General features: G+C 42.8%; 1 protein-coding gene across 1 annotated transcript; it reads left to right on the top strand.

The window, feature by feature from the left end:
- The first annotated feature begins 724 nt into the window (after nt 1-724).
- Nucleotides 725-11,294, top strand: rec8b (REC8 meiotic recombination protein b). Its single transcript, XM_068709482.1, has 18 exons — nt 725-823; nt 942-1,010; nt 1,415-1,557; nt 2,130-2,205; nt 2,719-2,836; nt 5,212-5,287; nt 5,747-5,814; nt 6,709-6,793; nt 7,338-7,404; nt 7,554-7,704; nt 8,207-8,341; nt 8,834-8,909; nt 9,090-9,238; nt 9,576-9,615; nt 9,781-9,856; nt 10,022-10,120; nt 10,345-10,451; nt 10,762-11,294. The coding sequence occupies exons 1-18, from the start codon at nt 768-770 to the stop codon at nt 10,851-10,853; spliced, it is 1,683 nt and encodes a 560-aa protein (XP_068565583.1). The 5' UTR covers nt 725-767; the 3' UTR covers nt 10,854-11,294.
- Nucleotides 11,295-11,680: the final 386 nt, after the last annotated feature.

The raw sequence follows: 11,680 nt of genomic DNA, 5'->3' as shown, positions 1-11,680 counted from the left end.
CAAAAGTAAAATGTATCACTGTGCAGAATGTTCCCTGTAAATTGAATAAATATCATGATGAATGAATAATGATCATGGATGATCTTCACATATAAGCAGTACTTTAATGTTGTAATTGCTCGATATGGAGATCATTTTAGCATACTTTAATATACTGTCAGTTTGTTTGATCTATAACAATGCAGATTGTTATCTAAACTGATCATAATTTTGTATGTAGCTGTGATGTAGTGGATGTGTATGAGTGAATGCAGTACAAGTACAGTTACAATATACTGCATTAATGTAAGCATTAAGTAGCATAAAATGGAAATACTCGTGAAAATGACAAGTTCTTAAGTTAACTCAAGGAACCAACAAAATTATTAATTCTGTAGGTTTCTTAGTAGACTGCAGTACTTAGGTAAATGTACTTTACATCACTGCTAATCATCTACCATCATAATAGTAACTACTGCTTTCAATATCTAGAATAATGCTGTACTCGTATTATTCCCATTTCTATCTCAAAACACCAACTTCTTACTGAACTATTACCGCCCAAACATCGATAACTTCCCTTTGTCCTTGAATGCATCACGACTGCTTACTTTCAATGCGCTGAAGCTCACGACCTGATTGGTTGGTGAGATTCATTACGATTTTAGCGCTGGAAATTTCGCGGTACAATTTAAAAAGCTTTTAATAGTTTACCATTAACTGTGTTATATACTTTCCTAAACCTTTACCTCTGTCCTCAAAGTATTTGCTTCATCTAGAAAGCTAAAATGTTTTACTACCCAACTGTCCTCCAACGCCACTCTGGATGTTTTTCTACAGTCTGGTGAGTTTTTAAAATAAAGCTAACGTTAGCTCATTAGCTTGTAAGGGTGTCAGATGAGCCTGTCGGCAAAGGTTTCCTTCTGAATATCGTTAACATCCATATGTGTTGTGTTATCCAGGTTAGCAGCCACCAGAGGCCTCAGGGTCACACGCAGAGAGCTGCTCAGAGTCAACGTCAACCGAACATGGTAAGAATGTGGCTAGTGTTAGCTTAGCTTAGCTTAGCTGTCTGCTTCTGTCACTAGCAAGACTGATTCATTTCATTAGTTAGAATGTTAGAACAGATAAAAGATGTGTTTATTTTTTGTGTGTATATATAAGGATTTTTACAGTAGTTTTTGCAACGATCCGCTACCAATCATGCCCATATATTACTTGGTAATAGATTACTTTTAATAGTAACAGTGTGCCGGGATCATAGGCTAGGATGCTAGAAGCTAAGCTAAGAAGCTCTCTTTTTTGAAGCTAAAAGAGAATAGTGTTATATTCTCTTTGAATTTAAACATTGAGGTTATTTTTAGGGATCCAGCGTGACTTGTTTGACATGAAACACACTTTAAATTTGCAACTGTATTTTTGTTTATCGTTACAGCGGGGACATTTTGGACTACGTGACAGCTCAGGTTCCTCCACCGCAGCCCAACCTACCAAGGCCTCGGTTCTCTCTCTACCTGTCCTCTCAGCTGCAGTACGGGGTGGTGGTAGTCTACCACAAGCAGTGTGGCTTCCTGCTCGGTAAGGGCAACACAGAAAGTGGAGCAAGCAGTAATTATTCTCCAAGCTACATTCTCTACGTACGACATACTGTAACCTCCTCTGTCAGCTGCAAAACGTAGAAATCTCTCTCTGTTTTGGTGTAAAACCGAAACAATGTCATTGTCGTACATCTGCGCAACGCATGTGTCCCAAATCCCCTTGACAACTCTGATTTAGAAGCCAATAATGAGCTGATGAATGCATTATAAACCAAACACAGCTCAACAGTCTCCGCTCGTCTGCTCTTAAATTACAGCCTGACATTGATATTGCGTCCGACAGATTCACAATCATGCTGTTGTCGTGTTTTGATGAAAACAGTGAAATACAATGCATAGATGAGCAGGAGGAGAAGCCACGTCTGTTGTCTGCAGTGGCTCTGGGTATAGCAACACTTTTTAATTTCATCAGTCAGTAAAATAAATTACAACCTCCCATTACAAAATATGGTTATGTTGTATTTCACAAGCATGGCATGGTGGAGATTGTCCTTCTAAGAGGTTTATGTTTGTGTGTGAAAACTCAGTTTTAACCCATTTTCTGTTTTCCAGAGGAGATTCAACAGACCATTGACCGCCTGCTGCGCTCTAAAAGATGCATATATATTGACATGGCTGAGTCTGACAGGTCTGCACACACACACACACACACTCCATATTTGATCACGAGCTGTGGACTGTTTTGTATCCTTGGGCGTCTAAAGTTTTAAGCTGTTCAGAGATCGTATGTGTTTAGGGAAGTAGAAGAGCTCAAGCGCATGTGGTAGAATATTTATGAGGGGGATTGTTTTGGGGAATAAAGACTGTGAAAAGGAGATGGTAGTGTTTTAATGCGTGAGTGACGGACAAATTGAGCTACTTTCATGCGAACGGCTTCGTAAATGTTTAATAAGCCGTGTTATGTAACCGCGGTAATGTATGAGCTCTTTGTTTCTGCAATAAATCTTTTCCACATTTTGCACTCTAAAGATGCTGCGTGTTAATCTCACTCCGGTGGTATTTTATCATTTTAGAAGTCCATTAAAGTCAACAGTGCAGATAAAAGTATGCATAGTGTTGGATTAGCTACGCAGCACTGAATGTGATTGATGATCTCATATTCTGATTAGTAACATTCGCTCCCTCGCTCTCTCTCTGGCAGGTTGACCTTGGCTGTGCCTGACAGCATGCACATGATGGAGGCGGCTGAGGGAGCTCAGGACCCCTTCTTCGGTCTCATGGAATCACACCAGCTGCCCAGCCCCTATAAGATACACCAGGTACAGTAAGGATAGCTACACCTGTACAACATGTATAAGATACACCAGGTACAGTAAGGATAGCTACACCTGTACAACATGTATAAGATACACCAGGTACAGTAAGGATAGCTACACCTGTACAACATGTATAAGATACACCAGGTACAGTAAGGACACCTACACCTGTACAAGATGTATAAGATACACCAGGTACAGTAAGGACACCTACACCTGTACAACATGTATAAGATGCACCAGGTACAGTAAGGATAGCTACACCTGTACAACATGTATAAGATACACCAGGTACAGTAAGGATACCTACACCTGTACAACATGTATAAGATACACCAGGTACAGTAAGGATACCTACACCTGTACAACATGTATAAGATACACCAGGTACAGTAAGGACACCTACACCTGTACAACATGTATAAGATGCACCAGGTACAGTAAGGATACCTACACCTGTACAACATGTATAAGATACACCAGGTACAGTAAGGATAGCTACACATGTACAACATGTATAAGATACACCAGGTACAGTAAGGACACCTACACCTGTACAAGATGTATAAGATACACCAGGTACAGTAAGGATACCTACACCTGTACAAGATGTATAAGATACACCAGGTACAGTAAGGACACCTACACCTGTACAACATGTATAAGATGCACCAGGTACAGTAAGGATACCTACACCTGTACAACATGTATAAGATACACCAGGTACAGTAAGGACACCTACACCTGTACAACATGTATAAGATGCACCAGGTACAGTAAGGATAGCTACACCTGTACAACATGTATAAGATACACCAGGTACAGTAAGGATACCTACACCTGTACAACATGTATAAGATACACCAGGTACAGTAAGGATACCTACACCTGTACAACATGTATAAGATACACCAGGTACAGTAAGGACACCTACACCTGTACAACATGTATAAGATGCACCAGGTACAGTAAGGATACCTACACCTGTACAACATGTATAAGATACACCAGGTACAGTAAGGATAGCTACACATGTACAACATGTATAAGATACACCAGGTACAGTAAGGACACCTACACCTGTACAAGATGTATAAGATACACCAGGTACAGTAAGGATACCTACACCTGTACAAGATGTATAAGATACACCAGGTACAGTAAGGACACCTACACCTGTACAACATGTATAAGATGCACCAGGTACAGTAAGGATACCTACACCTGTACAACATGTATAAGATACACCAGGTACAGTAAGGACACCTACACCTGTACAACATGTATAAGATGCACCAGGTACAGTAAGGATAGCTACACCTGTACAACATGTATAAGATACACCAGGTACAGTAAGGACACCTACACCTGTACAACATGTATAAGATGCACCAGGTACAGTAAGGACACCTACACCTGTACAACATGTATAAGATGCACCAGGTACAGTAAGGATAGCTACACCTGTACAACATGTATAAGATACACCAGGTACAGTAAGGATACCTACACCTGTACAACATGTATAAGATACACCAGGTACAGTAAGGATACCTCCACCTGTACAACATGTATAAGATACACCAGGTACAGTAAGGACACCTACACCTGTACAACATGTATAAGATACACCAGGTACAGTAAGGACACCTACACCTGTACAACATGTATAAGATACACCAGGTACAGTAAGGATACCTACACCTGTACAACATGTATAAGATACACCAGGTACTGTAAGGATACCTACACCTGTACAACATGTGCTGCAGGGGGTGTGGTCTAATGTGTCTGTTTCCGTAGCGTAGAACAACAAAACTTAACAAATGTCAGCAATAACAACTCTTAATCTAAAATATCCCACTTTTTTATACACACCGTAAAAGTCACTGATAAACCATCAGCTACTGACTCATTGTTTCTTGGCCTTATGTTCACACGTGTGGGTCGCTCTCATTCCAGCATAGCACATGTTCCATACGATGCACTGGCGTCGTCAGGGTAACTCCCAGTAGATCTCTGACTCGGTCTGCTTGCTGTAAATCTGGCCGACGCGGCTGAACTTTGTCCTCCTCGTAATCGTTCCCTGTGGAAATACCATGTGTGGGTTGAATTACAGACGGAGCAAACGTGTGAAAGTCATTTATTGGGGTGCCGTCATGGAATTTAAAGCATCCCTAAACCGGACTGCAAATTTGTACCTGCTGTATATTTAGAGCCAGTTTATGTATCAGACAGGCTAACGGCAAAAGAAGAAAGAGAGAAAACAGTACTAGCACTGAATCAGTTTGGTCTACGACAGCCGTAACCTCATGTTCACGCACAACACATTTCAGGTATTCTGTCTCCGTATGTCATGTTTGTGTCTACATTTCTAGCAAATGTCGGGGATGGAAGCGGCAGGTTCCCAGCACTCCCTGGAGCCCAGTCCTCACAGCGCGCTCGACATCGACGGTGAGACTGATGGTGTAACGTTTAAAAGATGGCAGCTGTGTCCCATTTCAAGAGGCCTCACCTGAAATGGGACACAACTAACTTTAATACAATGTTTACAGTGTTGTTGTTTTTCTTTGTAGGTCTATGCACTTTAAATAAACCTACTTACATAAATAAATGAGATTGTTGTGATTCTGACTCATGCGTTCGACGTGTTTCGGGACAAGATAATCTAAAAATCTTCAGAGGTTTTAGAAATGGGTCAGTTCATTAGCTTAGATTCCGTAAAATGGGATTTTCTTCTAAATTTAAACTTCTGGCACAAAACATGTTGTTATTAGGAACACTGTGAATAAATGTTCTGTAATCAGCGAATTAATGTCATTCTATCTGCACATATTGAATTAAAGAAGGCATCAGCCCCAGGCTCCAGATTTGGAGATTTGGGCTTAATCCCTCCCTGCTGTGTTGATCCAGGGTTCATGTCACCTCCGGCCGCCATCTCCCTGAAAGAGAGGCAGCAGTTCGTCATCACGGCTGCCGAGGTAAACTCTCAGGGAAACGTCCCGGTCATCATTTTCTAGCTGCGTCAGGTGTCCGGGTGAATCACTGAGCCGGGATGTGGACCGCTCGCCGACAAACAGCTTCAGTTCAGCTCTTTTGTCAGCCGCTCACTCGCTGGTCTCTCCTGTCAGTCATTGTGATGAGGAAGTAGCATTAAAGCCAGCACAGATTTTAAACTGTCCAGTTCATTTGTGTATTTTTCCTGAAATTCTACATTTTTATTTCTTATTATTCTCTCACTGCTAAAAAAAAAAAAAAAAAAAGAACAAATAATTATGGGAGACAGTTTTGTTTTTTTTGTTTTTTACAAATGTTTAAAAAATTCCATCATTTTTTTAAATGGTCTAAATAATGCAGGAAGTTAATGGTGCGGTGGAATGTGGACGTTTTAAATTCCCGACGCCTAACTGTCGGAGCTATATATCGTCGTGGTCATAAAACGCTTCACTACAGTGAGTCTGGGTCCATTGTTACCCTCCTCATTGTGTCACTTGGGGATAGATAACGCTGCTGCTGAAGCCTCATCAGCTGACGGAGTCCATTCTGGCTTGATTAGATCTGACTTAATTACATCAGCCTGCACTCACTGTTCGTTAGCAGAGATATGTGGCTCACATTTCTGTTGTTGTTGCCATCTGCCCCTTGGGTTCACTTTTGCTTTGCATGCAGAAGTAATTATATATATATATATATATATATATATATATATATATATATATATATATATGCTTCTGTTTTGTGCTTGCTGTGTTTTACATCACTTCACTTACATCAGTCATCATCGTGCACACTAAACATCGAACCCCATTGCTTATATTTGTTTCTTGTCCCCGTCTCTTTGTTGTCCGTCTCTACTTGTCCCCCTCTGTCTGTAGCAGTATTTTGAGGGAGATGACCTTCCCGAAGCCACATCCAGAGAGATCGACTTGTTGATGGATCAAGCGGACCATTTCCGTAAAGGTGTTGCGCTTCAGTGTGTGATTAGCATTGCGTGGGTATCTTTGTGTTTAGGTCTGATGTCATACTGAGGTTTGTACTCGGCCCATCAGCCCCCTCGGTGTGTTCCTCGTCTCTCGTCACGTGTCTGCACCGGTCGACCGGGTCAGGTTCTTCGTGCCACGGCTGTAATTGAAAAAAGCAATTGTGACTCTGTGAGAGCTTTCGCTGCCAGAAAGAAGAGGTTTATTTCCAGGAGGCTTTCAGTTCAGGGTGAGGATTGAGAGGGAACGTCGCTGAAGTTAGAGAAAGCCTGCCTCGCTTTGCCGAAACAGCCGACTGTTCCTCTACGTCAGCAGCACGTTTGTTTACCTTCTGCATTAAAACAGCAGTGAGAGAGTTTCTGTACAACAAGGAAAACCAGTTCCTTTAATAACGTACGTCAATTCATCGTGACTAAGCTTTTTACAGATGAGATCCTTTTTGGGGACTTGTGTCCACTTGATCATATGTTTATTTGTGCTCATCTATTGTGACACTGTGAATCGTGTACATGTGTGTCTAACAGAAGCGAAAGGACAGCAAACAGATGAGAGCACCAGGGAAGGAGAAGGAGCCCCGTCCTCCATCGACCGGTGAGTCTTCTGTCCTCGGCAGTCAGCGTGTCGTCAGTATATTTAGCTCCGAACGTGACATGACTAGAGTAAAACATGTTGTACAGTGTGTGTGTGTGTGTGTGTGTGTGTGTGTGTGTGTGTGTGTGTGTGTGTGTCACTGTGTCCAGGCCGGGAGCAGAGCGGGACAGCGCGTGGCTGCTCGGCGAGGACTTTTCTCGGGCTGATGTCGCCCTGGAGATGACCCCGCTGCAGGTGGCCATGCCGAGCCCACCCTCTGGGAAAGAGGGAGACAGAGACACAGGAAGTCCCCGTGAAGAGGTGAGAGACGGGGGACGCCGGCCGTTCACTGGTAGTTGTAATTGTGCAAAAATGTAAGCTGAAATAGGGAAAGATTTTCAGTTTGTGTTTTGAGTGTGATGAAATACTGTAATTGCTGTACTCGCACCGAGCTATTTAGAGCATACAAGCCACCCTGTCATTACCGGAGGCTAACTTTGATCTTGTCCTAAATAAAAAAAATCTATTAAATCTAAGTTGAGTGCCTGTCTACACCCATTATGACACTAAAAGGGAAATTCACAGAACATTTTAATTTACCTGCTGTCATAAATCCTGACATGCAGGAAACATAGAGACGACAGCGGCGAGGCGTTCGCTGTCCTCAGCTTTCATTCACATTCCACAAAGTGACTCATGAGCAGCTAGTTTTGTTTTTATCTGTGTGTATCAACACACAGATTCCTGTTTGTGTGACATCCATATATAGACCCTGTGCTGTGAAAACATTCAAGCTTGTGGCGCTTCTCACGCTTTCCATCAGACGGCAGCTCCTTCTCTCAGGAAGCCCGGCGGAGGTCGCAGGCGTCAGCTGGTCTTCGCGGACCCTCAGGTCCAGATACCTGAAGGAGCGATGAAGGGACAGATCGAAAACCGGCTGGCCGAGACTCTGGGACTGGTACGGAAACACACGCAGACCAACTGACTTAAAAATGCACATTCCAGTCATGTAGAGTGAAGTTTGGTTCCCCTTAAAGGTTCATCTGCACCACGTGATTCTGCTAGCGGTCTGTGCGGACTCATAAACACACCCTGAAGAGGATCAAAGGGTTCACTGACACTGACCAATTGAATTTCCAGTCGTTGCCATTCTGTAATCAAAGATTTGCCTTCAAAGTGTCTATTCACCAGGGCGTCGGTTAATTAAACTCCAGCTGTCCCGTTCTCCTCCTGCTCTCTAAGCCCGCTGGGATGGCGCTCATTGATTTTATTTTCTCCTGCCTTTCTTTCCTTCTTCCCTCCTTTCTTTAGTGTTTCTTTAATTTCCTTTGAGACTCTCTCTCTCTCTCTCTCTTTCTCTCTCTCCGCTCACTGTGTAACACTGTAAAAACAAGCAGAACTCCTACTTGAAACTGTGACCTCATGCTGATGTTTTTGCTCTCCCTCTCAGTCCGAGGTGTTGCTGGACTTGCCCTCCTTGACCAAGCGTGCCACTCCTGCTCAGCTCTTCGCCGCCCCCTGTGGATGTCAGTGCTAAGTGCCACACTGCCCCCTAGCTGGAGGAAAAACACACACTATTGACTGAACATTAACAATCATACCCTTGCTTTTTTCCAGTGGATCTGCAAACATCTGGGCAAAGAAGCCAATAAATATAGAAATAAATGTCCTAAATACTGAGCATAACCTTTGACCCCTCTCCCCAGCCCTCCTCCACACCGACCTCCAGTCCCTGTGGAAACAGTGCGCCTCGCTCACCGCCCTGCCCGGACATGAGGAGGAGGAAGAGGAGTCGCAGCAGGACAGAGAAATACTGAGGACGGAGAGGAAGAGGAGGCAGTCGAGCGCGAGGGAGGTGGGTCTGTGGGAAGCCGCACTTTAAAGAGGAGTGGAGGTGTTTTACGTCCTGGCACCGCGTAGTGATCTAAAGTGAAATAGTGCCGTCTGTAGGGAGGGGGAAAAAAAACGAACTCCGGCGTCATGGCACGCAAAAACCTGAGAGGGTGTTTGTAAAACTGTCGGCTACGATAATAAAGGTTAGCCAGCTAGCCCGCAGTCGTAGCCTGCCAGCTGGAGTGTTCGGTTCAGTGGTGAGACAAATTAGATCATAAACCTCGTTTCTATTTCATGAAGCGCTCTCTCTCTTTCTCTCTCTCTCTCTCTCTCTCTCTCTCTCTCTCTCTCTCTCTCAGATATCCAGTGAGTCAGGACTACAACCCGCTGAGGGCTCATGTGAGAAGTCCTCCTCTCTTTCTCGGTCACATCACATCAGTCTTTCAGGTCGCGTTCTCGCGGCGCAGCGTTCGCTTATACCTGCCAGCCGTTCACTGAGTGCTTCTTTATATCTCTGTGTGTGTGTGTGTGTGTGTGTGTGTGTGTGTGTGTGTGCGCAAACAGCCGTGGTGGACATGATCCTGGACATGTCCAAAGAGGACAAATCCATGAGCGACGCCGTCACTCCCGTCAGCAGATGGTAAGTGTCAGACGGACGGACAGACAGACAGACAGGTGGATAAAGAAAGAGATCACTGTGAGTGTGTGTGTGTGTGTGTGTGTGTGTGTGTGTGAGTGTGTGTGTGTGTGTGTGTGTGTGTGTGTGTGAGTGTGTGTGTGTGTGTGTGTGTGTGTGTGTGTGTAGGTCTCCACAAGAGGAGGCCCATCTACGAATGGAGCCTATAGTGGAGGAGAATGTGGAGATGCCCGAGGCTCAGACTGACGAGGACAGGGACATGCTGAGGTACTTCATTCAGTACACACACTGTACACACACACCTAGGTTGACCAGGATGATCCCTGTACATTATTAGAAGACTCACCTTCATGTTTGACGTGGAAACTCTGCTGTAATGTGACACTGTGACTGGATTCACTCGTGTGCGAGTCCGTTTCAACCATATCTCTTACTGTTACTAATGGTAACAAAATATTGGAAGTGTAGTTCCTAATGTGCTTGTCTTCCAGTTGGATCGCCTCCAGCCTGCAGAGGTTTGGAGAAGTCACCTTTGACTCTCTGGTGCCCCTAGAGGCCGACCGCACCACTGCAGCTCACACACTCTACAAACTGCTGGGTGAGGAAATCACAAGCGGCTGTTTTCTTGTTCCTGTTCGTCACTGATGACCTGGAAATTGATTTCATGCAGACAGCAATAGAGGATATTAGTGTTGAAATAACTGAGACAAAATAAATCAATTTTATAGATGATAGCACTACAGGTAAGAGGAAACATATGTAGTTTTGATTTTGGGGTGAACTGTCCCTTTAAGGCACTTTGATGCTAGCTCCAAAAGATATATTCTATTTTATATACTCAGAGTTTTGCTCTCTTATCTCAGTAACATTGTGATGGTGTTGATCTGTGACCTTTGTCTCTTCTTCAGAGCTGCTGTCTGCTCAACAGCTGACTGTCCAACAGACTGAACCCTTCAGTGACATCACCATAAAGCCTGCAGCGCTCAGGATGACCGCCTGAACACACACACACACACACACAGTTACTCACACCAAAGTACCATTGAGGTACAGTTAAGTTACACTTTGGTTTTTATATTATATATAATATTCTGAATGAATTTGATCTTGTATAGCTTCAACAACAGATCAACGGGTTAAATGTTGTTATATGAATTGTTGAATTACTCAGGAGGCTGAAACATTGAGCTGCATTACGTTTACAAGTGTTTTAATGATTTTTAACCATTTTAATCTGGTTATAATTTGTTCATATGGTTGCATTTTTAAATATGTATACCCACTGAGTTTATTATTGTTACATATTCTAATGTCACAAACTGTTATTGAAGTTTTTAACATCTGGATGCAACATGTTTTGTTATACAGTTTGTATCTTCTGTAGGGATCTGATCCTTTATAATGATTTTAAATTAAGGATCAGATTACAGTTTGCATCTGCTGTGTGATTTTTTTTAAATCTATTTTAATTATTTTAACTTTTTAATAAAATGTTTTTTGCTCTGTAGAACAGCGTAAGATTATTCTTCCACACTCCAAACATATGCATGCTTTATAAACTTTATTAGAATATTATTATTATTATTATTTATAGCATAGTATTCTCCAATGTGAACTGTTCAAGAATCACTGTAGTGTAAATATATGTACTTGAGCCCACCCTTGAACACAGCCAATCCCAGAATAACGACACTGAACATGAAGCTTAAAGTTTGTGGTTCCGGACCAAAAAAACACCAGAGCAGCCAAAACAAATCCAACAGTTTATTTTAAAATAATCTGATTTGAGTTTGTGCTGCAGAAACCACTGAAATGTAACTTGTAAGC

This window comes from Cebidichthys violaceus, unplaced genomic scaffold (assembly GCF_023349555.1).
Source record: "Cebidichthys violaceus isolate CVI_PGR_0920_01 unplaced genomic scaffold, fCebVio1.0.p SCAF_15, whole genome shotgun sequence".
Classification (NCBI taxonomy): domain Eukaryota; kingdom Metazoa; phylum Chordata; class Actinopteri; order Perciformes; family Stichaeidae; genus Cebidichthys; species Cebidichthys violaceus.
Note: the sequence above shows the minus strand (reverse complement) of the source record. Positions and strands in the feature narration are given on the sequence as shown.

What these genes read in the sequence shown, in the direction of transcription:
- rec8b (XM_068709482.1), top strand. Translation starts at nt 768, where the DNA reads ATGTTTTACTACCCAACTGTCCTCCAACGCCACTCTGGATGTTTTTCT. An exon ending in CTTCGCCGCCCCCTGTGGAT is followed by an intron (nt 8,910 to 9,089) that starts GTCAGTGCTAAG and finishes CCCTCTCCCCAG; the next exon opens with CCCTCCTCCACACCGACCTC. An exon ending in CACACTCTACAAACTGCTGG is followed by an intron (nt 10,452 to 10,761) that starts GTGAGGAAATCA and finishes TCTCTTCTTCAG; the next exon opens with AGCTGCTGTCTGCTCAACAG.